This window comes from Chanodichthys erythropterus, chromosome 14 (assembly GCF_024489055.1).
Source record: "Chanodichthys erythropterus isolate Z2021 chromosome 14, ASM2448905v1, whole genome shotgun sequence".
In the NCBI taxonomy this organism is placed as follows: Eukaryota; Metazoa; Chordata; class Actinopteri; order Cypriniformes; family Xenocyprididae; genus Chanodichthys; species Chanodichthys erythropterus.
The window spans coordinates 37,363,953-37,389,194 of record NC_090234.1 but is presented as its reverse complement, the minus strand read 5'-3'; the positions used below and the strand labels follow the sequence as shown (position 1 = coordinate 37,389,194).

The following is a 25,242-nucleotide window of genomic DNA, read 5'->3' as shown; positions in this document are numbered from 1 at the left end:
TAGTTCCATTGGGCCTGCTCCACATGTGACCACTACAGCTCTGGTTAAAAGTCTGTGTCCCGCCAAATGCATGGTGCATGGGCTGACTCACTCTCAGGGTGACCTACGGCTTGGTCAAGGCCTTGGCCCCTTGGACATCTCCTCATTTCTACCTGAAAGGGACAATGCTGGGCTGTCTCCAGGAGGAAAGTGATCATTACAGATGCCTCCAAGACATGCTGGGGCGCCTTGTGCGGCAACAGAATAGCCTTCGTGTCATGGGTGACTCAATGAAATGTCATCAACTGTATGGAAATGATGGTGGTAATTTTGAGGGCGGTTCATGTGCCAGGCTCCTCGAACATAGGAGCAGACATGCTGTAATGCAGCATTCCTCCCCAGGGGAAATGGAGGCTCCACCCCAAGGCAGTCAATGAGATATGGCGTGCCTTCGGTCGGGCAGATGTGGATTGCTTCGCAACGAAAGAGAATTCCCACTGCCAGACATTCTTCTCGAAGGTGATGGATGCACTGGCCCAGAGATGGCTTCATTTGCGCCTCAATGCGTTCCCTCTGGTAGCCCTGCTCCTGCAGCCCCTCAGTCTGGGAGAAGTGTTCATTTCTTCTGGTGACACCATGCTGGCAGAAACAGCCTTGGTTTCCAGAAATAATCCAGCTGCCGTCAGCACCCCCATGGCCAATACAGCTGAGGGAAGACCTTCTCTCTCAGGTGCAGGGGACAATTTGGCACCCCCAACCAGAGTTGTGGGTACTGCATGTTTGCATGACCTGCATCAGACTTCCCCCATGGGGTCATGAGAATGATGTCAGCAATGATCAACAATTTTATGCAAGAGCTGTTGGATGGTGGGCACGCCCCCTCCATATTGCAATGTGTATATGCAGCCATCATGGCCAGCCATGTCCTGGTGTCTGGCCAATCGACTGGGAAACATGAGCTGGTCGCTAGGTTTCCAGGAAAACGTATCCTCCCAGCCTTCATTCTGTCACGTCTTTGAACCTCTCCACAGTTCTTAGGGCACTCCGAGGCCCTTCCTTTGAGCTGCTTGAGATGACCAACTTTCGGCCCCTCTCACTTAAGACTGCCCTCTTGCTGGCTCTAGCGTCAGTCAAGCGAGTTGGTGATCTACAGGATCCATCTGTGGAACCTTCCTGCCTTGAATTAGGCCAAAGAAAGGCTATGTGCCAAAAGTGCTCTCCACCTGATTCAGAATGCAGGTGATAGCACTGTTAGCTCTGCCACTCGCAGAAAACGAGCAGGCACCCCATCCACTCAATCCTGTAAGGGCCTTGAGAGTGCATACTGAGCGTTCTGGCCAGTTGTGGCAATCAGAGCAGCTGTTTGTTTACTTCAGAGGTTGCAGAAAGAGCTTACAGTCTCAAAGAATAGATTATCCGGAAGGATTGTGGACGCAATAGTGCTGGCTTATAAGTCTGTGGACTTGTCATGCTCCCTGGGAGTCACGGCCCACTCCACTAGAGATATGGCCTCCTCTTAGGCGTGGTCCAGCGGAATCTCATCACAGTTATCTGTGCGGCGGCCGGGTGGTCCTTGCCGTCCACTTTTATCAGATTTTATAACCTGGACATCCATGCTCTTCAACCACATGTGTTGTAAGTTTGAGATGCTTATGGATTGTGTAGCAGGCTCCGACCGTGTCCAAGACTCTCCTTATAGAGCTGGTCTTGGGGCCCTCTATTGCCCTAAGATCAGCTTAGATTCTATGCTTGTAGCACTGCACTATTGGATTAGTTCCCCATAAGCAGACGCAATGTGAATGAACCATGTCGAATACACACGTTATGGTTACTCACGTGACCCTGGTTCCCTGAGATAATGGGAATGAGGATTGCATAACTTGCCGTGCTACTATGCTGCCCAGCGAGTCATGCTACCTGCTTCTCAGCCGAAAGATCTTAAATAGCGGCGTTTCTGTGTGACTTTATAGGCAGTCAATCCTGCCCATTCTGGTGGGCTGAAATGCCATTCACAGATGTGAACCAATCGGCTTCAGAATTTGGAGAAAACAGGAATGTTCCCCATAAACATTTGCTAAAAAGCAGATACAGTGCTTGTTCCCATTATCTCAGGGAACCAGGGTTACGTGAGTATCCATAAGTAAGTTTTGTAGTAAAGATATTGATCATAACACGACCTGAACATGTGATGTGACATTTTGTAATGGGCTGCTAAGTGCTAGGATCTGGTGCAGAGCATCAGTGTGCAGGTGGTTTTATGTATTTCCCAGAAATAAAGTGTGTGCTGGTCACACAGATCGCATAGGAAGTGAGTCACCCAATTAAACCCTAACCAGCACTCCTGATGTCATTGCTTAGCTGTCTGTCTAAAAACAGCCTTATTTACCAATGCTCATCAATACCGATTCAAATAACTTGCATTCTTCTCTGATTCCACCTGAAAGGAATTTGGACTGTATAAAGAGCAGTAGAATTTGCCATGACATTCAGCAAAAGAACATCACAAAAAATAATAATAATAATAATAATAATAATAATAATTTTTAAATAATCAAAGTAGCAGGACTAATGTTTTATTTTATCTTGTTTTATTTTTATGTTGCTATTGACATGATGTTGTTAATAATAATAATTAATTAATTAATAATATCCCACCTAAATATTTCCCCTTTTTCAAATCAAGTAGTGGGGCTCTTTTGAATGCAATTTAAGTTGCTTCTGCACTGACTTTTTATTGTTACGAGTCCAAACATGATAACGGTCTGATCGTTATGGAATTATAATAGTAATTAATTAATCTCCCCATATTAATTATTATTTAATAATAAATATGAATTACTATTAATAGTAAATAATATTATTAGTAAATAAGGGAATTAAAGTAAATAATAATGGTAACACTTTACAAAAAGGTTTCATTCGTTAACATTAGTTAATGCATTAGTTAACATGAACTAACTATGAGCAATATTTTTATTTTATTTTATATATCAACCTTTTTACAAACCAAGTTTACAGTTCATTAACTAATGTTAATATATGATTTTAATTTAAAAAAATGTATTAGTAAATGTAGAAATTAAGATTAATAAATGCTTTAAAAGTATTTTTCATTGTTAGTTCATGTTAACTAATGTAGTTTACTAATGATAACAAATGAAACCTTATTGTAAAATGTTACCATAATAATAAGAATAATAGAAAAGATACTTATCCATTCAGATTAAAGTAATAATTTAAACAAATAATCTAATATTAGTCAATACCAATATGGTCAGATCATATGCACAATATAATAATTAATCATTAAAATTGCCCTCAATTCACTACTCAGATCTGAAAGGAATAATATGTGTTTCTTAAATACGTCCCAGTAATTTTACTCTGCTTTTTCTCTTTCTTGGTCCATTCCCACAGGTTACAGGATTTAACTATATATAACCCAGAAAGAACCATAATAGTGAAGGGGAGTATCGAGGCCTGTTGTAGGGCTGAAGTGGAGATCATGAGGAAGCTGAGGGAAGCCTATGAGAATGACATTGCTGCTATTAACGTAAGTGTTTGTGATTTTGATGACAGGATTTTTTACACTTCCTTTTAATCCACTGTTTTTGATGATGTTATAATCAATATGACATTCTTCAGATTTAACTTAAGAAACACTGATATATTCTATGTAAAATGCTGTTTATAGTGTGCCAAGCATATTCAATCTTGAGTCAGAGTCTTAAAGACGACAAGGCTTTTAGATGGCTCGTCTCTTTGCTTGTGTTCAGTTATTGACTGTGTTTATAGGAAACAGCCTTGAGTCAGTTCATCCCCTGCCGTGCATAAGGAGAACGCATCCTGTCAACAGCCGTTCACACAGACATGCACGCACATGTACACCATTCTCCCTGTTTACACACATGACGTCACTGCCTGTGCCTGAGGGAGGTGAAGCCGTATACTGAGTGCAAATACTGTAACAATAGCATCATCGTTCTAGTTTACACCGTTGCATGATCCGAGGCCTCCCTTCATCTTCAGTGAGTCATTTATTTTGAGGCAGAAGCTTCTATCAACTACACAGATCAAATTTATGCAGTTTCATTTATAGTCACGCATTAGTCAGTCCTCAGTCAGACGAACGGTAAATTATTCATGCTGGGATCAAGTGTTTTTGCGACAGTTTCATGTGTAACTGTCTGTTAGTAGAACCTTTTAAATGAAAGAGGCACAGCAGATGAATCAGATGGGTTAAACATGACAAATCAAGCATATCTCTGTCAAGGATAAACAGCACAAAAACTTATCTACAAGCGCGTACCGCATAAACTGATGCACCGGGTTGATGGAGCCACCTAGCGTGACAGTAACGATATTACAAGATGTTATAACAAATATTCACATGGTTAAGACTGTTCATACAGCTCAGAAATGCATGGAAATCTGTGGATATCTTTTAATCTCGAATAAGAGTTCGTATCAAGAAAAACATGATAGCTTGAGTTCTGAGTGTACTGAGTAATCATTTATAATTTATGATGTTATTTCTCTGTCTTGCAGCAACAAACCAACCTTATCCCCGGGTTAAGCTTGAGTGCACTGGGCATCTTTTCAACCGGTCTGTCAGTATTGCCACCAGCTGCTGGGCCTAGAGGCGTCCCACCCGTACCCCCAACTGGCTACAATCCTTTTCTTGTGAGTTCAAACCACAATATGTGGACTGCATTTTATAACTACAACATATTTGGATGTTTCAACCACAGGAATGCATTACATTTAGCTTGGCAAAATTCAGATTTTAACAACTGGCCTCAAAATGGATATAGAATGGGAATAACAGGAAGAATGGACTAATTGTAATACACAGGAATTGTGTATTACACATACAGTACAGTCCAAAAGTTTGGAACCACTAAGATTTTTAATGTTTTTAAAAGAAGTTTCGTCTGCTCACCAAGGCTACATTTATTTAATTAAAAATACAGTAAAAAAACAGTAATATTGTGAAATATTATTACAATTTAAAATAACTGTGTATTATTTAAATATATTTGACAAAGTAATTTATTCCTGTGATGCAAAGCTGATTTTTCAGCATCGTTACTCCAGTCTTCAGTGTCACATGATCCTTCAGAAATCATTCTAATATGCTGATTTGCTGCTCAATAAACATTTATGATTATTTTCAATGTTGAAAACAGTTGTGTACTTTTTTTTTCAGGATTCCTTGATGAATAGAAAGTTCAAAAGAACAGCATTTATCTGAAATACAAAGCTTCTGTAGCATTATACACTACTGTTCAAAAGTTTGGGGTCAGTAAGAATTTAAATTTTTATTTTTTTAAAAAGAAATTAAAGAAATGAATACTTTTATTCAGCAAGGATGCATTAAATCAATCAAAAGTGGCAGTAAAGACATTTATAATGTTACAAAAGATTAGATTTCAGATAAACACTGTTCTTTTGAACTTTCTATTCATCAAATAATCCTGAAAAAAAATATTGTACACAAATATTTTGTACAATTGTACACATTAAATGTTTCTTGAGCAGCAGATCAGCATATAAGAATGATTTCTGAAGGATCATGTGACACTGAAGACTGGAGTAATGATGCTGAAAATTCAGCTTTGCCATCACAGGAATAAATTACTTTGTCAAATATATTCAAATAGAAAACAGTTATTTTAAATTGTAATAATATTTCACAATATTACTGTTTTTACTGTATTTTTAATTAAATAAATGTAGCCTTGATGAGCAGACGAAACTTCTTTTAAAAACATTAAAAATCTTAGTGGTTCCAAACTTTTGGACTGTACTGTATACACAGAAATCCGTGTAGTCACACAAGGAATTTCATTATTTCAAAAAAAAACAAAATTATATAAATAATTTGTACTAATTATGTATACTTTTACCTCTAAAATATTTTTTTTTTCAAGTAATTAGACATATTTTTCTCGAAAATAAATTGTATTAAGTGAAATATTGTGCATCAAACATCAAAACAGATTTAAAATCAATACAAATGTCTGTAGGTTGCACTTTAAAACATTTGTTATGAATATCATGAATTTCTGTAAATACCCATATGTTGCATATGATAACATTTTTAATGAGGAATTCATGCTAAAAAATTACATTTTTAAAAACTATACTTACACAAAGAATGAATTTATTCTATCTACTACATCCTGGCTTCTACCTCAATTTCAGGAATTAAATTGGACTTTAAACAGAATTCTAAGTTCAAATCTAAATGGTGCACTATCTTGACATTTAGCCTCCTGATCACAATGTACACATCGTCTCTTTCTCAGTGAGTACCCCCCTAAGAATGCAGCACACCTACTCATTGTTGAGTTGTATAATCCTTCCGGTCGGTTAGCGTGCTGCAGGATTCCCCTTCATATTTAGTGTTGAGTCAGACAAGACTCACGGATGAACTAATGAAGGTAGAATGAGTGTGTGGGTGTGTGAGATGGCACTCATTACTGAATGAGTGTTCGCTGATTTTTATCATCCTCAGTAGTACTGTAAAACTCGAGTAGTCATTTATTATAAATTGTTACAGCAGGTTTTTATTGATGCAGTTCTTTGCTTATGGTAAATCAAGCTCTCTACATAATATTACAAACCTTGGCATGTACAGTCAGTAACAAATCTTGCTTGCAAACTGTTGTTGAAAAGCAAAGAGCTACCAGAATGCTTTTGTCCAGCTAGTAAATGGTTACGCTAGTAACCGACCAGCTGGTCAGCCAGCTTCTCTATCAAACTTCACAAATGAACCACATGGAAATACCCTTTGAAAACTTAGTTACACTGTGAGTCAGGATTATTATAACTAAAACTAAAACCATAAAAAAAAAAGTTACTTAAAATAAACTTTAAATTAACTGAAATAAAATTAATATTTTAAAAAAGTTGAACCTATTTTATTTCCCATTTTTATTTATTTTAACTTGTACTAAAAAACTAAAAATAAAAGGAAGTAAAAATTAAAAACTATATAGACACTTAAAAAACTTTAACTTTTTAAAATGGAAAATATATTTAAATATAAAAAGTATACTATATATACTATATACTTTAAATAATATTTAAATTATACTAAAATAGCACTGCTATGAGTTACCAAAAAAAAAAAAAGCTAAATACAGTGGGCTCCACAAATATTGGTAAATATGAGCAAAACTGACTATGAACATTTGTTTTTGCAATTTCTCCTCTTAGTCTTTAATTCAAAATATTCACAAAAATCTAACCTTTAATTAAAGTCAAATAGTTGAAAGAAAAAAAAAACATTCCTCCATACAGGATCTCTCCAGATCCTTCAGATTCAGAGGTCCAAGCTTGTGAATTCTTTTCTTCAGCTTGTTTTTTTTTTTTTTTTATTATTATTTATCAAGTTTGGGTCAGGGGACTGCTATGTCCATGGCAAAATCTTCATTCTGTGGTCAGTGAACTGTCCTGTTGTTTATTTTGAGATGTGCTTTGGATCATTGTCATGCTAGAAGATCCAACCACAGCCCAGTTTAAGCTTCCTGACAGGGTCAGTCAGGTGTTTATGATACCGTGTCTCCTAACAAGTTGTCCAGGGTTCTTGGAAGAAAATGATCCCCACAGCATTAAAGATAAACCACAATACTTCACAGTGCTTTTCCGCATGGCTATGTTTCTGTCCTATGCCAAACCAGGTGTTTTTCCAAAAAGCTTTATTTTGGTCTCTTCTGACCATAAAACCAAGTTCCACTGAAAGTTCCAGTAATGCCTGGCAAACTCTAGGTGCATGAGATGCTGTTTGATGTCACTAAAGGCTTTTTGTGTTGCAACCTTCCCAAACAAGTCATGTTTTTATAGGTGAGGTATGATCATAGTTTTGGAGACTTTCTAACCACAAGACCTAGCATCTGCAATTCTCCAACTCTAATCTTTGCAATTTGGTGACGACTCAAACCACCCTCCTCAGTGTGTGTGGGGCCAATAAAGACACACGTCCTCTTACAGGTAGATTGTTTGCATCACCAGTTGATTTAAAGTCCTGTGAACCGGAAGTTGCAACCAACATTTCTCCAGTGTTGTGACGTATTTCCAAGTGAAACAGAATATTGAATAGAGGGCATTGTTTTACTTTAGCGCTCCTCCTCTCCATCTCTCGCTCATAGCAGGACTAACGGTTGGAGGGGAGTGGTTTAAGCGTTTTCATCCCAAACCGTCAAACTGATGTCATCAGAGAAGGAACGCCATTCCAGACCAGAACTAACTTTTAAGATTTTGATTAAAGATTACCATGACAAACATTTTTTTTTTCTGTGTATTAACTTGCACGGATTAATTGTTCACCATAAGACTAATAATATGCATTAGCAAAGTAAGTAGGGTCAATGTTGATTTCATGATGACTTTAGACTTTAAACTTTAAACGGTTATTTTTCAGAAATGAGTATTCCAACAATTAAACTATCATCTTATAGCCAATTCCTGATTTGTGCAGCTCAGCAACATTTTGTCACACATCATTAATGTATTCTCAGGTCTTTCCCATAGTGATGGATGACTATAGAAATTTGGCCGGTATGTCACTACACATTTAGAGCCAAGTGTAACAGGAAGTCGTGACTTACCACTTAAGTGTTTCTGATCACTAAGGTGAATTTAAAAACATACCATATGTATGGGAATATACTTCAGTTAGATTTTTACTTATTAGTAGGGGTGGCAATAATTGTGGAATATACATATATATACTTAGATTAGATAAGATTTTTCTGAATGTTTTGAATGAAAAGAGAAGAGAAGAAATTGCAAAAAAACAAATTTTCACAGTTAGTTTTGCTCATGTTTACCAACGGAGCCAATATTTGTTGAATGGGCCAATGTCTTTTTTAAAGCTATAACTTATAAATGTATAATTTTAAAGTAGGGCTGGCGAAAAAATCATGATTAATCACTCCTATCCTAACATTAATATATTTTCACATTGAATCTCCAAATTAATGTGAAAACAACATAAATACAGTGTTTTAAATATTTGATTTAATTTATTTTTTAAAGTAAAAAATATTCACACAAACTTCATTATGACAAATGTCACATTTCGCTTTGCGTTTTATACAGTAGAGTGTGTTTGGTGTTGTTTTTGTCTCTGTCATTCAGTCACAGCTTTCTCTTTTTTTCAGTTAATTTGCATGACAATTCATGGTGGTCTAATCATGTTAAAGGGGGGGTATCACACACAGTTTCTGCCAATCTCATGTTAATCTTGAGTATACATAGAGTAAAATTGTATCCTTCATATCTCCAAAAAGTCTTCAGTTTTGTCATATTTATAAAAGATACAGTAGATACGCTAAAACGAGTCTTTCCGGAAAAAGCCGAGCTCCTGGAGGCGTGCCTGCCGTCAGTGTCGTGGGTGGGGCTAAAGAGCGCGTGCAGCTTCTGCGCAGAGATGCCTGCTAGCTGCGACATCATTATAAATAAAAAGGGAACAAAAACGTTTGTGTTGTTTACATTATATGCACTTGCGTGCCGATTGCCAACAAAACACAGATATCTGATGCACCAAAATCCCGGGAACAAACAAATATACGTTGCTGCCCGGAAAAACAAACTTCATCCTCTGTTCCCTTAACCCTGGGTTCTTTGGAAAGCTGAAAAGGTCATCTTTCCCTCACAACCAAAAACACACTCCTTCGGTGACAGGAGCTGCGTCTCATTTCGGAGGCTTCGTCCTTCGGAGGTCGCATTTGAAGGCTGAATACTTCATCAAGGATGTCATATTTAAGGAAAGTAACTGTAATAAAATTGACTGATATTCATTGTGAGGTGTAAAATACGTTGTAATCTAACGGTTATTTTTCTTAAATGAGACCGATGATGTATACAGCCTTCAAAGGGTGCAGCCCCTGAATTGGGGCACAGCCATTGTTGAAAAATCTCTCGGCTTCCGAATCCCGAAAGAAAAGCGTTGATGGGCGTGCTCTTGCTCTTGTTCTGGGTGATGTGTGTGTGCACGCTTATCAGGGAGAAGTGCCTATACAAGGAATTCCGTACTTTATTACTTAATAAAGGGTCGTACTAGAAAAAACTCTCCGAAACCGGAAGTAGTCGTTTTGCACAGAAGTACTCTGTCATACGCTCAACTCATGTTTTGAAACTTTGGCCATGTTTAGAATGAGAATCCAACTCTTCAACAGTGTAAATAAGTCAAAATGCATGAAATAGCATTGCACCCCCCCTTTAAGTTGAGAGCAAAAAAGTGGACTTAAGAAGACTGACTTTTGAACGAATATATCTTCTCAATATTTATTTGTGTAATAAAGAAGAGCCAGTGAAATGTTCTTGAGATATAAACCATTTGTAAATTATCCATCTCATTCATTCCAGGGTCACTCATCACAGCTGGGTGGGCTGTATGGTGTGCCGCCTGCTAGTGCCGTCTCTCACCAGCACACAGTGAGTACTGGAACTGAAACTGTCCTGTAAACTGGACAATTCTGCTTCTAGATGATAATTGGTGGATACAGTGTTCCAGCCACACACACACAAAAAAAACATTGAAAATATTTCCTATCCATTGACAGTGTACTTGTAGACTCTGTAACTGGCACAAGATTGAGTGACTACAGTATGAACCAACTGGACAATGGACACAGTTATCAGCTTCACTGTAACAGCAATGTCTCATGTCATTTTAATAAATAACTTAGTAGTTATTCACCAAATAACAGCCTCTTTCTCCATCTGACAGTACTGTGCACCACAAGCTAAGGCTGTTAACTTATGAATGAAATATCTCTGAGACCCCTTCAATATATCACTGTTGCCCATGCTACAGTCTGAGTCTGAACAATGAGTCATCGGTTTCCTATGGTTCACACATGGGTGTCAGGCAGGTCAGGTCCTTTAGAAACAGATAAGAGGTTTGTGTCCTCAACATCACGTTCGTGATGAATGGAGTGTTTTTGTTTCCGTGCAAACTGAACCTTCAGGGCTCAACCTCCAGCCAGCGCTGAAGTGTGCAGTACCTGAGTGGGATTGTGGGGGGTTCCACATGGAGTAATCAGACACACAAACCACTTTTGTAAAATGATCACATGCTCGGATGGATTTTAGAGAATCCCTGATTTACAGCATCACACTGAATTAGAGGAATATTTTGCATGTTTCTTCTGCCCTCTCCACAGCAGGCTCCTGAACAGGAGGTGGTCTACCTCTTTATCCCAACTCAGGCTGTCGGTGCTATTATTGGCAAGAAGGGCCAACATATTAAACAACTGGCACGATTCGCAGGAGCCTCTATTAAGGTAGGAGTTCCTGCCTACTAAAATGCCTCTGCTGTCATGTCATATCTGTAAAATGAAGGTTCCTTGTATGTTTTTGTTACGTGAAGCACAATTATCCATCTAGTTTTCTGTGTCCCATTGCTGAGATCCTTAATTTGAAACCATATCACGGTCAGATTTGGCTTAGTGCCTCAGTGTGGGTGAGCCAATCATCTGTAAACTCCTCACTGTTGATTCAGCCAGCCCTGTAGGTTGCTGGGTAATCAGTAGGGTGAGACAGTTCACCAACCCATGGTTCAATATGTGTTTGTGCCTCAGTTCATTTCACATCTAATGGCAAGTGAACTATTACACTACCGTTCTAAAGTTTGGGGCTGGTAAGATTTTTTTTATGTTTTTGGAAGAAGTCTTTTATGCTCACCAAGGATGCATTTATTTGATCAAAAATACTTCATTACAGTAATTCTTATTATTGTTGAAACAATGTACACTTAGAGAGTGTCAGTGACCTTTAACAGTAACAACAGAACTGCTTATAGATGTTTTCTATTTTAATAAATGCTGACGTTTCACCAAGTGTGAATTGTTGTATGTAATTTTACAGTGTGGTGCATTTAACTGCAGTATATGCATTCTTGACCACAGAATCATAAACTGAACATGGAGAAGTTTGAACTAGTATACCTCTATTAATTGGGAACAGATCCCTCTGGTGGTTGTGTGATGTGACTTCAAGAGAATGAGCTGAAAGAATGGTTCACACTTCAGATGTAGCTATAGAAATACAGGGAATATTATTTAAAGCAAATTAAGTTCTGTCAACTGCGTTTGTGCATGTTGTTGATTATCTCAGAAAATAGTGTTGATTCATATCTTGGTATGTAAATACAACAAAAAAAGTGTGTACAGAAATACTTTCATAGTGTAATTCTCCTGTTGTTCATGTGCAGATTGCACCTGCAGAGAGTCCTGACGTCACTCAGAGGATGGTCATCATCACTGGCCCGCCAGAAGCTCAGTTTAAGGTAAAGGAATAAAATAAAAACTTCCAGTCCAGTACAATTAGTTACATTCAGTCTAGGTGGAATGGAATAAGTGACAGAATGAATGAATGAATGAAAGTGTGATTTTGGTCCCAAAGTATATGACAGTTGAAAAGAAATGTCTTTAGGTCTTTAGCCCTGTTTTACCCTGTCATGCCCCTGAAAAATGAACAGTGTCTTTGCTTCTGCATTTCAGGCCCAGGGCAGGATATTTGGGAAACTGAAAGAAGAGAATTTCTTTACTGCAAAAGAGGAAGTGAAGCTGGAGACACATATAAAAGTGCCCTCTTCAGCAGCTGGGAGGGTCATCGGGAAAGGCGGCAAAACGGTGAGAATACGGTGAAATATAGTATTAAGTAAGATCAGAATCATTCAGTGATGTGCTGTATATACTGTAGTACGACTCATATATAGTAGGACTACTTCGTGGTAGTGATTTCTGAGGTTTTTATGACAGGGTGAGCATACACAGCTGATGTGGCATCAGGCCTCATTTTGGAATTTATTTAAAGGGGTGGTTGATTGTGATTTACTTTTTTAACTTTAGTTAGTGTGCAATGTTGCTGTTAGAGCATAAACAACGTCTGCAAAGTTACGACACTCAACGGTCAATGCAAAGAGAGATATTTTCTTTGGTAGGGACTACAACAAGCTTCTTTTGTGCAAATCCAGCATTGAATTGACCCTCGCTTGTGACATAAAACCTGCCCCCGGGAACACGCAACATGGGGGCGAGGCCGTTTTGGGCTGCTTTAGAGAAGAGTTGTTGTAGTAGAGTGTTGTTACCATGCCGTCATTTTACTCCGGACTGCTTCACAAACGAGGGTCAATTCAATACTGGATTTGCACAAAAGATTAACATGATGGCACATGCTAGTCGATGAGTTGTATCAACTGCACAGCATCTACATAAATTTATCCACTAACCCTTCAGAAACGTCCAGTTGCATTCTAAAAGTTGCAATATTTTCCTGAGTCTCTCCATCATTGTCCGACTCCAGTTTGAACAATGTAAGACTGAACACTGTTGCTGACAATCCTCATTTTGGCTGCGTGAGATTCTCCAACTTTGTTGTTGTTGAGCAACCGAAGCGTGAGCTGTTATAGCTCTGCCCTCTTCTGGAAAGCGGCCGGTAGTGTGTCCCATTTAAAGGGACACACACAAAAACGGTGTGTTTTTGCTCATTCCCAAACAGAGGCAAAAAGCTGAAACTTCACAGACACATTCTGGGGACACCAGAGACTTATATTACATCTTGTAAAAGGGGCACTATAGGTCCCCTTTAAAAAAAATACAACAGGGGAAATAAAGTGTTCAATTGGGTTTATTTATTTATTTATTTCAGAGTCTGAAAGCCCTGTTTACCCTGAGCTAGAGTAATGTCACAGACCTAATATAGGATTCTGATTCTCAATAAAATGTTTACACCTTTTCAAACAACAAGTTGTTGTGTAGCACATACCATCACAGCTTTTTACTCATCACTAGACAATATTCCTTTCATTATGCACCATTATAAATGAGTCAAAATGGGTTTGCAATAGGAAACAGTGATTCTGAGAATCCATAAAACATTTAAAGTAGCTTTCCCAAAAACAATGAAATGTTCACTGTTAAAAAATAGGAACATTGTTGATTAATCAAAGTTAATGTGGTGTGAATAGTACGTGAAAGAGCTCATACACGCCACCAGTGCAAATTATGAAAATGTAATGTTATTGTTTTTGATAATCATTTAATATGTACCTGACTCATTTTTCCATGTAATTTGCTCTGAAAAAGTCTGTGAAAGCTTTTTTTCAAGCTATTTAAAGGGTAAAAACTTTATTATGTCTAAAGTTTGGTTATTATGTTATATAACTGTTACTTTCCGGTCTACGGCTTGAAGAGAGCAGGCTGATCTAAATCACCGTGACCTGTTTCAGTCAGGGTTATATGTTTTAGGAGCTGTACATGTTGTTTCTAGTAAATATTTGTCTCTATTCATGGGGCCTCCAACCACCGGGGCATCATTTATAGAGTAGAGCCGTTGCAGTTGTTACCCAAGGGCATAACAGCAGATTGTTCTTTTACCAGTGAGCAACTTGATATGTGCTGCTTGTTCTTTTATGAGTCTGATTTCCACATAATGTTGGCTCACTTTGACCCAACTGGCATTATGACTGTTAGGTAGTGATGTCATCAGCTTGTTTCTCTGAACCTCTTTCAGGTTAACGAGCTGCAGAACCTAACCAGTGCAGAGGTCATAGTGCCACGGGACCAAACGCCAGACGAGAACGATGAGGTCTTTGTCAAAATCAGTGGGCATTTCTTTGCCAGCCAGGTAAATTATACATGATATATCACTACAAATATGGACAGTGTTTGCTTTCATATACCTTCTGCTGTTTTGTTCAAAAGAATTCTGAAAACATGCTACACTCTATCCTAATCAGCAGCAAATAAGCATATTTTTTCCATGTTAATATGAGGTTTTGTCCTAACCAGCCACTGCTGTCAAGAGCACTGCATGAGGAAATGTACAGTCGGCCACTTGGGCTTTATTTTTCCAAGCTGGGCGGCCGTCTACAGTCAGATCTCATTGGTCCAACATAATGCTCACCTTAACTGTGACTATGATTTTGTCACTTTGCACAACATTTCATTTCAACAAGTGCTATGCACTACTGTTCAAAAGTTGAGATTTTTTGTTTGTTTTTTAATAAATTAATACTTTTATTTAGCAAGGACAGATTAAATTGATTAAAAGTGACAGTAAACACATTTATAATTCTATTTCAAATAAATGCTTCTTTATATTCATGAGTCCTGAAAAAAATGTATCAGTTTTCACAAAAATATTAACATGCACAACTGCTTTCATCATTGATAATAAGTAGGAAATTATTCGTGAGCAGCAAATCAGCATATTAGAATGATTTCTGAAGGATCATGTGATGCTGAAGACTGGAGTAATGATGCTGACAATTCATCACAAGAATAAATTACATTTTAAAATATATTAAAATAGATAACACTTTATATGAATTGAAATTATATTTTTCAGTTTTTCTTCTTTCTTTTTTTTCTTCTTTTTTTTACTGTATTTTTGATCAAATAAATGCAGCCTTGGTGAAAAGAAAAAGTTTTTGAAAACTTCTTTCAAAAAATCTTACAACCCCAAACTTTTTAATGTTAATGTATTTTACTTCATTTTGTTCTAAAAGCTGTTGAATTGGGTGTAAATAAAATCACCTCTTATCGGTCAATGATACATGGCATCTGTGTTGGGGGTAACGCATTAAAAGTAACATGAGTTCCGTAATCAGATTACTTTTTTCAAGTAACTAGTAAAGTAATGCATTACTTTTAAATTTACAACAAAATATCTGAGTTATTTTTCAAATAAGTAATGCAAGCTACTTTGATTTCCCATTTATTGACTGACAGCTCTCCTGTCCTCATGTTGAGAGAAATTGGGAGTAAGTGCAGAGGTGTTGAGTGAACATGATGGTTTTTCTAGACTAGTTCTAGACTAAATGTGAGCAGGTATTTACTCATTTACTACTTCTCCTGCTTGCTATTCTTCTGTATTCCAGAATAGCAGCTCAGCTGAAAGGCTTGTTTGTTTGAACTGCGCCCTCTACTGTACAGGCGTGAATTTGCATTTCCTTCAGCTTGATGCTTATTCATTTCACTTTTGGTGTGAAAGGACCTTAACATTTGCCACAAATAGAATTTTTTGGTGTTATAAAAACAAACAAACAAATAAACAGCCCAACTCAGATGACGTAACACATTACTTTTAATAAAAATGGTTAATTTTTTTTTGAGAATGACGCAAAATTTTAATGCATTACTTTTAAAAGTAACTTTCCCCAACGCTGCAGTGACAAAAACATGAAATTGTAATGTCTTACAGCACCACCGTCAAGCAGTCACCTCTCTCCTATTACAACCGGAGTGGTACCAAACATTTACCACTATAAACATGCTCTCCTCTGGTTCCACAGACTGCACAGAGGAAAATCAGGGAGATCATCCAGCAGGTGAAGCAACAGGAGCAGAAGCACCAGCAAGGCGCCCCCGTGACACATCGCTCCAAGTGACCATCAGGGCAGCCCCAGCGGGCATCTGCCAATGAATGTAGCCCTCCCAACTGGAATAAGACCAGACCGGATGCAGGGGACCGGCCGGGCAGACCAGCAGCCGTGGGATCAAAACCAAAGAACTTCTTTCTAGGGGAGATGAAGGAGCCACAGGCAGAAGGGCTCTGAGTGCACTGCCAGCTTGGGGAGGGAGGGGGGAAGGAAGGAAGCGCAAGGAAGACAAGTGTTCCTTTTATTGTTCAAACACACCCTGACTGAGAATAGAATAGGTATGGGGCTTCTGTTATCAGGATGGGACACATCACGGTCACCCCAAGTAACAATTTCTTTAGAAACTTCTTAATTTAGGCTTAATATAGGGTTAACAAAGATAAGACGCTCCATTAACACGTGTACACTGATGCATTTTGACTGAGTTGTGTTGCAGTTTTCTTGGGTAGGAAAGAGTGGGTGTGCACTAGCAGTTGGCGAAATTTTTTTTTTTTTGATGCTCAGATTGCGATTTCAGTGATCCTCAGCAGTATTCTCACCAGTACACTAGAACAAATATACTGTTACCTGAAGCAGAAGTACGATTCGTGTTTTGCACAAGCCATTGGCCGAGTAGTGCACATATGCGGTTGCATACGCATAACATTATGTTTTTCATATTTCTTTGATGTTGGGAACGAGAATGTTGGGAATTGTAAAGGACAGAACCTTTACTTGTATCTTAGCCTGCTTGCATTTCAGGACACATCATCCAACGCAATGGATCCTTGTTACTTAAGCCTGCGTTTGCCAACGGATGCAGTTGAAACATTTCTTACTGTGCATATCTTTCATTTTTTAGCTTTTCGTTTTTAGTTTATTCTTATTTCTATCCAGCTCTTACACTCCTTTTTTTATTTTAACGCCAGTGTTTTTTGCGGCCTCTGCATTTTGTCATTTCATTGCCTCCACATTCTTGTGGCGGTAGTCATTACGAGACAGGTATGTAGTAGATGTGGATTAGGAGTCACCACCCCTTGTTTGCTTTAGGGGGTATGAAAAGAATATAAAGCAAGCACCAGCGCCTGAAAGACAGCGCACCTTTACTGGCTTGGCATCGGGCAGAAGCGAAATCGAATGTGCATCAAGAACTCTGCCTTAATCTATGCTGAAAGCAAACGAAAAGATGAGCGACTCAAAATGTGATTGGAGGGTCAGGTTTATTGTGGGACGAGGAGGCACCTGTGGTACACACACGACCGCGTTTGGCTTTAAATCTCTTTGTCAGGGAGCTTTCTAAATGGCATGACATCTGTGAATGTACAATAAGCAGCCTTTTAGAGAGAGCACCACCCTGTCATGTTCAGTGAGCTGGTTGGTCAGCGAAATTATTATTTTTTTTATTAATATTACTTTTTTTTACCAATACTTGGGCTGTTTTGGGAAATTGATCGACTATTTCAACAGGACGTGCAGGCATGGATATCCCTTTGTGCTTTATTTTCTTAACTTTTTGACCATGGAAGCTTGTGGCCTTAACGTCACCGGTCTATGACATCACAGACAGCTCCCTCGCCCAATGAGAGCTAAGCCTCATCTTCCAGACGCAAGGTTTATGCCAATACGCACAGCTTCCATTTGTGTGTATGCGTGTGTGTATATAGATATATATATAAAGAGAGAGAAATATTTATGAATCTATTTTTTTTTTCCTATTTTGTGACGAGAGCTAATAATAAGAAACAGAAAAAAGTCTTTTTTTTTTTTTCTTTTTTTTTGGTGGAACACTGCCATGTTATTCTGAAGGGAAGTGTTTATTTTCTTGGAAGTAGACTATGAATATTGGTAGTATACTAACAGTAAGAACAGTAATGAATCAACGCAACACTTGTATCAGAATGTGATTGGCGCGCATGTCAGTATTGTGATCTACCTCAGGCGTCAGGGTACCTCAGTCCAATCTTAATTTCCCTTTTTTTTCTCCCAACATTTTGTATGCCTTGTAAACTGAAAGTTTTGAACGTTTTCTTTTTAATGATAATAATAAAAGATCAAGAAAAAGACTAGTCTGAAGTCTTCAGGTCCATCTGACAAAGAAGAATGGATCTTAAAGCTTTCAAAACTGTATGTGAATATACTGCGTTCTTTTACCGATCACAACCTCGTGATTTATAGAATGTGTAACTGGGGGGTACTTACCTGCACGAAAAGGGGTTCTGAATGTGGATATTGTATACTGATGTCTAGATCAATGACAAATGGTTGAAAGACTATGAATATCACGTAGAATGGCTTAATTCAAAGCATTACGTAACGTTGTCTGACGCGTAAGCCAGGTTTCTCTTTACATTTTATAAAAATGAGTCCAAATTCAGGAATTGCAGTAAGACCAAATTTTTTAATTGAGGTTTTTCTATCAAGGCCTTTCACAAAACAAACCCGGTTTGATACGAATAATAAAAAAAAAAAAACTCTGTTTTCTTGATGTAATAATTCACAGAGTCACTGTGTTTGTTTATTGTAATCACACAAAAGTCACAAATGCAGGTATTTTTGTCGCCTCAGATCGCTCTCGGATCTGTTGCCTGTTACTGTACATGCGTGTTACCTCTCAAAGACCGAGGCCTATGTCAAATCGAGATGGAAGACAGTAGACGGTCAGGTCCAAGTATGTTAACTTGCAAAGCTGGTTGGCTTTCATACAGTAATTCACATGAGTTGTCTGTGGACTGAACTGCAAGAAGTCCCGCTCTGTAGTTTTAGTAACCGTTTTCAGTAGGGGTGTGTTACCGTAGACCTGTGTAAATTGTTTTGTACCTACTGAAGCAAATTGCCCAGCACAGATGTCAGATGCCGACAGTGTTTCTATTAGTAAAGGTTAGAGGTTTCTGGTAGAACAAGTCAAGTTTGTGGATTTCTAACAAGTTTTCACTTGAGAAGCCGAAACACGGTTCTTGACTCTGTGAAGGCTCGTAGCCAAACGAGGCCGTTGTTTCCCCTGAATGATAGACTTTCTGCTTAATCTCAGGTGTTTGCTCATTGATGGAGTTCAGGTTGTGTAGCAGTATGATAACTCGGTTCACTTTTAAGCGTTATTGTAACTGTAACACGCGCCACGCTGTCGATAGACACCTATCTAACATTCAACAGTGGTTAACTTTTCTTAAAGAGTTTGTATTTCGAAGCTTTGTCAGGTGTGCATCAGTATTTAACTTTACGGAAGCATTAGTCGATACGTGCATTAACTAACATCACACTGTTATATTGTCTCTGTAATCTGGTAATTAAGCTGCCTCGCTATCCATTACGATATCCTGTAACATAACGCTAGGGATAATTGAGGTCTTTGCATTATCTTTAGGGCAAAAGTCATAGCTTATATAAGTCGAACGAATCAGGTCAGTTTAGGGTAGCTGTTGTTTATAGTCTTGGCATGAAATTTCATTGTGGTCTGCTTTGGGCCCTAAAACTTTTAGGGTGAACGGAGACTGAAAGTAGGTGCTGTTCTATGTTTTTTCGATATTCGGTTGATATTAGAATAGACCACAAACACATCTATAGTTGCTCACAGTATGACGACACCGTTCTAGTTGTGTTTAACTCGGGATGAGAGCAGGAAATCAGAGCGATGCATGAGAAATCAACGCAAATCAAAGGCTGTGAAAACTTCTTTGCGCCTTTTCCACGGCAGATCCATTCCTACGCAGCTCTCTAGCTTCTCACGTTAGTTCATTTCGAGCGACGTGAAATAGAGACTGGGCTTGCTGCACTGCCTGCCGTGTACCCTTAGCTGGATTGTGGGTAGTGGGGGGGAGGGAGGGGGACTGAGAGCTGATCTTTTTTTTGTTTTGTTTTTTTTTGCTAACAACCATGTTGTTTTGAAATGTAGGCGAACTGTACTGCTGATCAACATGGATTTGAGCAATAAAAATTCTTTATAAAACTCTTGTGTCCGAAGCTCATCTTGTTCACATTGTTGGCCAGGGGTGTTCTATCCTTCTCTTGGAGGGCCACTGTCCTGCAGAGTTTAGCTTAAATCCTAGCATTCCACAGTACCTCCCATGGTACCAGTTACTCCAAATGGTTCAAGAATACCATGCAGTTTACTTTGGGTTTGCCTTTTTTAGGCTAATTTTACAGGAGTGCTAAGGGGTTAAACAACTGAACTTCCAATTAGACTCTTTCCAAAAATCGTATAGCCCTAGCACTATTAAGCGTGTGAATGTTCCAGACACAGCCCTGGAAAATTCCTCTCAAGTGTGTTTGACTCTGTAGGATAAATGGTCCTGTTGGAGCAGGACTGGACAACCCCTGTTTCATTGGGTCAAACAAATGCACTGATCATAATGCGATGGCATTTTTTCCCTTTGATTTAAAAGCTGCAATCATAATATTCATCGACTGTACATATGAATGCTTGCTTGTGTAACGGACGTAGGCTGTGCATGTAAACCTCACTCCCCTGATCTCAAGAGGCACTCTGGCAACTGACACTAGAGACTGCGGTCTTTGTTAGAGGGCCCAACATCCATGCCGGCAGACCCGGGTTCGAGTACCGCTTTGAGCGGGTGGTTCAAACAGGAGGGGTTACACTTGAAATGAAAAGCATGCAGGTGTGATTAAATGTCCTGACAGAAGCTAATGGAATGAGTTTATTGTCAGATGACTGATCACATCATAAACAGCTTTACTCATATCATGTGGGTGTTTGGTGAATAAAAATAGTGCATTCTGCTCACAGCGTTGCTATTGGCACTGGCACATAGAGAAGAATTTACTTTAATTCACCATTTAAACACTACGTTGGATAGGCTTTCAGTTTCCAGGCAAAACTTTACATCTTGGATGTCTGCCTTCCCATATAGAAAAAACCCATAGTGAATATTTACAACTTGATGTTAAATTTTAATATTTACAAGTACTCCAACATGGTAAAATATTTACTCACTCAGTGAGGTAGTTCACCTTTTAAGGCTTGTGTAAAATTTCCACAACAGTAACCTACAACCAAAATCCACAATATCAATAACATTACAGTTTGTACTAAAAGAAAACCTCAAATACTTTGCTGCAAGATTCCACGTCTTTAAAAATCACAAAATCCGGTTATGGACAGCTGATTTGCGTCAGAATAAATGTACAGTATGTATAGTTATCTCTGATTTGTACATGATAGCAGGATACAGAATTCCAGACCAACAATATTATAAATAGACCCAAAAGAACATCCCAAAAGGCAGCAAAAAGGTCCTTTCTCTCACATACATTACAATCTGTGCCAAAAAAGACACGGCAGCCATCCAAGTAAAGAGTATGTAAAAATTACACTTTGAAATATGTTAGGCCACAAAAAAAAAAAAAAAAAAATGGAGCTCTTAAAAAGCACTTTTTTTCCCAAGTGGGATTGGATCAATGACCCAACACTGCCGCTTATCTGTTCTTCTTGTCTTGCCTGAGTCCATTTGATTCAAAGCCATCCAGATGGAGATGCCGAGTGCTGTATTTACGGATCAGAGCTCCAGGCAGCAGGGCGACACAAGCAATAAGGAGCAGTTTCAACACCACACTCCAGGAGAACAAGTCATCCAGAGAGGAGATATGAGACAGCATTGAACCCGTCTGGACGCAGATGAAGTTGTACGGCATCAGGCCTGAAAGTCAAATAAACATGTTTGAAAAAAAATGCTACAAATATCAAGGGAAATGTTCTTTATTTAACTGTATTTACCAATGAAGACAGCCATGAAGAAAAGAGTGACAGGAATATTCAATATTGGGGAGGTCATGTTTAAGAACCAGTTTGGACTCATGGGAAAGAATCTCAGGAACAGCAGAAAAAAGAACAAGCTACTTCTGTTTTCCTCGACCTGGAAGAAAGTAAAAATGTCAGTGAAGTCAAGTGAGGATTAGCATACTTTGTGCTGGAAGACAAGATTGGTAGATGTACCTTCTTCTGCAGCATGGCCACCTTGTCAGGGAATAGTCTCACAATGTGCTGCTTGCCAAACGCCTGGGACAGGAGGAAACAGAGAGTGGCACCTACTGTGGTGAGAACACAGGCGAGAAGAAGACCATACCACGTCCCAAACAAGGCCCCAGCCAAGATGTTCTGTGGGAAAAAAGTCATACGCTTGAAGTAGAAGTCAAGATCAAAAGATATGAATGTGCATATTGTACATAACCCTCCCGCTGTCTGCTGTCGATAATATGGGAACGCTGTTTGTGTGGGTGGTCAAATTGACCCCTGTTGGTTTCCATGCGGTTCGCTAAAAATCAACACTACGAAAAACACTAACATCTACTGCAGCTTGTTAGAGACAAAAAAATAAATATAACACATGAGAAATTAGTTCCTTTCATTGTGTTGGGGTCAATTTGACTCATGTAGTTATGTTGACAATGAGCTGTGCAGACAAAATAAAAAAAAAATTCTCATTACTTGTGACTATTTGCACACTGAGGTGAAAATGTTCAAAGCCTTGTGAGGGTAAAATTGGTTTCTCAAACTTCTTGTCAGTGTTGCAACAGTCTAGTAATTGAGATCCAAAAAACTAACAACTGACTGTAAAAACTAAAATAGATGAAGAAACAGATGATTCAGAAGATGAGTCAAAGTTCTCGTGTATTTTATATTTGACAAGCTACAATAAATGTTTTCTTTTTTTTTTTCCTGACTCTTTGTGTTGATTTTAGGCAAACTGCATGGAAACCAGTGGGTCCAGTCATTCATGAAACCAGTCTATTTGATCACAGTCACCAAAATTTGTACAGCCTTTCGAAAACATATACGTGTAGAAACTTTGCATGCACATTCATGAACTTAAATAAGAAACATTTCCAGAAAAATATATACATTTTAACCAGTGTTTCAAGCAGTCAATAATCGAATGTGGGTCAAATTGACCCGCAACACAATAGGAAGGATGAATGTGTGCCATTTTCAATTGTACATTAAAGTTTAATGTTTTAACTAAGTTGTGCTCTTACTAAAAAAGAGGAACCGGGTATGGCAAAAGCCTGCTTGTAGAGGTAGGCACTGCAGAAGAGTAACAGCACATATCCTGTGTGCTCTGTTTTATAAAACTGCAACAGCTCCGCCATCTCTTTCAGCTCTTCCAGGTCTGATGGGAACTTCAACCTGGACCAAAACAAAATATAAAAAATGAATATAAAAATAATAGTGGTTTAAAACATCTAAGGGACATAATAATACATTATATTTTATACAGTCAATTTAAAAGGTTAGTTCACCCAAAAATGAAAATAATGTAATTTATTACACACCCTCATGTCGTTCTACACCCATAAGACCTTTGTTCATCTTCGGAACACAAATTATGATGAAATCCGATGGCTCAGTGAGGCCTCCTCCATTGACAGCAATGGTACTTCCTCTCTCAAGATCCATAAAGGTACTAAAACATATATAAAACAGTTCATGTGAGTATAGTGGTTCTATCTTAATATTATAAAGCAACGAGAATACTTTTTGTGCACCAAAAATATAAAATAACTTTTTTTAAATAATTTTAAAACAATATAGTGATGGGCCGATTTCAAAACAATGCTTTGGAGCTTTGCGAATCGAATCAGTGACTCAGAGCGCCAAAGTCACGCAGGCAGTTTAGCCATTTGATAGGAGATCCGAATGACTGATTCGATTCGTAAAGCTCCGAAGCAGTGTTTTGAAATCGGCTCATCATTATATAGTTTAAAAGTCGTTATATTTGGGGGTTTTTGGCGCACAAAAAGTATTTTCGTCGCTTTATAATATTAAGATAGAACTACTGAACTCACATGAATTGATTTAAATATGTTTTTAGTACATTAATGGATCTTGAGAGGAAATGTCAATGCTGGCTATGGAGGTCTCACTGAGCCATCGGATGTCAACAAAAATATCTTAATTTGTGTTCCGAAAATAAACGAAGGTCTTACGGGTGTGGAACGACATGGGTGAGTAATAAATTATATCATTTTCATTTCTGGGTGAACTAACCCTTTAAAGCAAGCTTCTCTGTGCTTGCATAGGAAAACACATTAAAATAATAATACATAAAGAGAAAAAAAAATCAAATAAAAGCTATCCTAAAGAAATAGTTCTTAAGATAATATCTAAATAAATTAAGAAAGTGAGTTTGTAGAGAATCGCAGACAATAGTAGTGGATATTCACGAGTAAACTTCTGCTTTATGAACATGGCAGCAACAGTACAGATCTAATTTCACTGCCAAAGAACAAATGACAGCTGGAGACAAGGACAAGATATAGAGCATCCATTTTGGGAATGCTTAACACTTGTTTTACACTATGCAAGCTATACATCATCATAATGTTTTGCATAAGACTGGTAAATTACAATTCGAGCTGAATCTAGCTAAAGACAGACCGTAGTTATCATCACACATGCATCAAAGGGGCACACCTGGAGGCTGCAGTCTCCATTTCACTTTGGCTGTCTTCACCATTAGATTTTGCCGTGTCTTCTTCATGGTCCTGTTTAGGCAGCTGAGGTCCAGGGGGGAGATAGGAGGACAATAAATAAAGGTAAAATGTCGCCGTCACTATTACAGCGATCAGTCCAGCAAGCGAGCGCATGACGGAGTAACTAGAGGGCGCAGATACTGCATGTCCAATTCATTCACTGCGGATAACTTCCGGGAACGAAAGTACGAATCCTACGTAAGCGAAGGCCATACTTATGAATATTAATTAGTCTATGCTGCCGCTGATTGGTAACCTTCTTAACGCACATAGACACGTGATCTATTTAATATTCATAAGTAAGTCATTCGCTTTAGTGGACTTCGTTGATTTGCAGGTTTAACAAACTGAAATTATCAACATTTTCCTTTTTGAAAATAAAAAGATGCCAGAGTTTAATG

At 38.3% G+C, this 25,242-nt stretch overlaps 2 protein-coding genes across 5 annotated transcripts in view; one reads left to right on the top strand and one right to left on the bottom strand.

Moving 5' to 3' along the window:
* The window catches only part of igf2bp2a (insulin-like growth factor 2 mRNA binding protein 2a), a 72,917-nt gene extending 52,761 nt beyond the window's left edge, over positions 1-20,156 (top strand). For 2 of the 4 annotated variants that reach the window (XM_067408528.1, XM_067408532.1), the window contains exons 9-16: positions 3,397-3,532; positions 4,528-4,662; positions 10,357-10,425; positions 11,157-11,276; positions 12,206-12,280; positions 12,495-12,626; positions 14,509-14,622; positions 16,292-20,156. In XM_067408528.1, the coding sequence (XP_067264629.1) occupies positions 3,397-3,532; positions 4,528-4,662; positions 10,357-10,425; positions 11,157-11,276; positions 12,206-12,280; positions 12,495-12,626; positions 14,509-14,622; positions 16,292-16,387 (877 nt within the window). In that variant the 3' untranslated portion in view covers positions 16,388-20,156. The remainder of the gene's footprint in view (positions 1-3,396; positions 3,533-4,527; positions 4,663-10,356; positions 10,426-11,156; positions 11,277-12,205; positions 12,281-12,494; positions 12,627-14,508; positions 14,623-16,291) is intronic. The other 2 variants (XM_067408530.1, XM_067408531.1) reach the window with 2 other exon arrangements.
* An 886-nt stretch (positions 20,157-21,042) lies between these two features.
* tmem41aa (transmembrane protein 41aa) lies at positions 21,043-25,000 on the bottom strand. The gene is made up of 5 exons (XM_067409869.1): positions 24,783-25,000; positions 23,345-23,495; positions 22,305-22,466; positions 22,086-22,224; positions 21,043-22,008 (listed from the first exon to the last, which is right to left on the bottom strand). The coding sequence occupies exons 1-5, from the start codon at positions 24,953-24,955 to the stop codon at positions 21,788-21,790; spliced, it is 846 nt and encodes a 281-aa protein (XP_067265970.1). The 5' UTR covers positions 24,956-25,000; the 3' UTR covers positions 21,043-21,787.
* Positions 25,001-25,242: the final 242 nt, after the last annotated feature.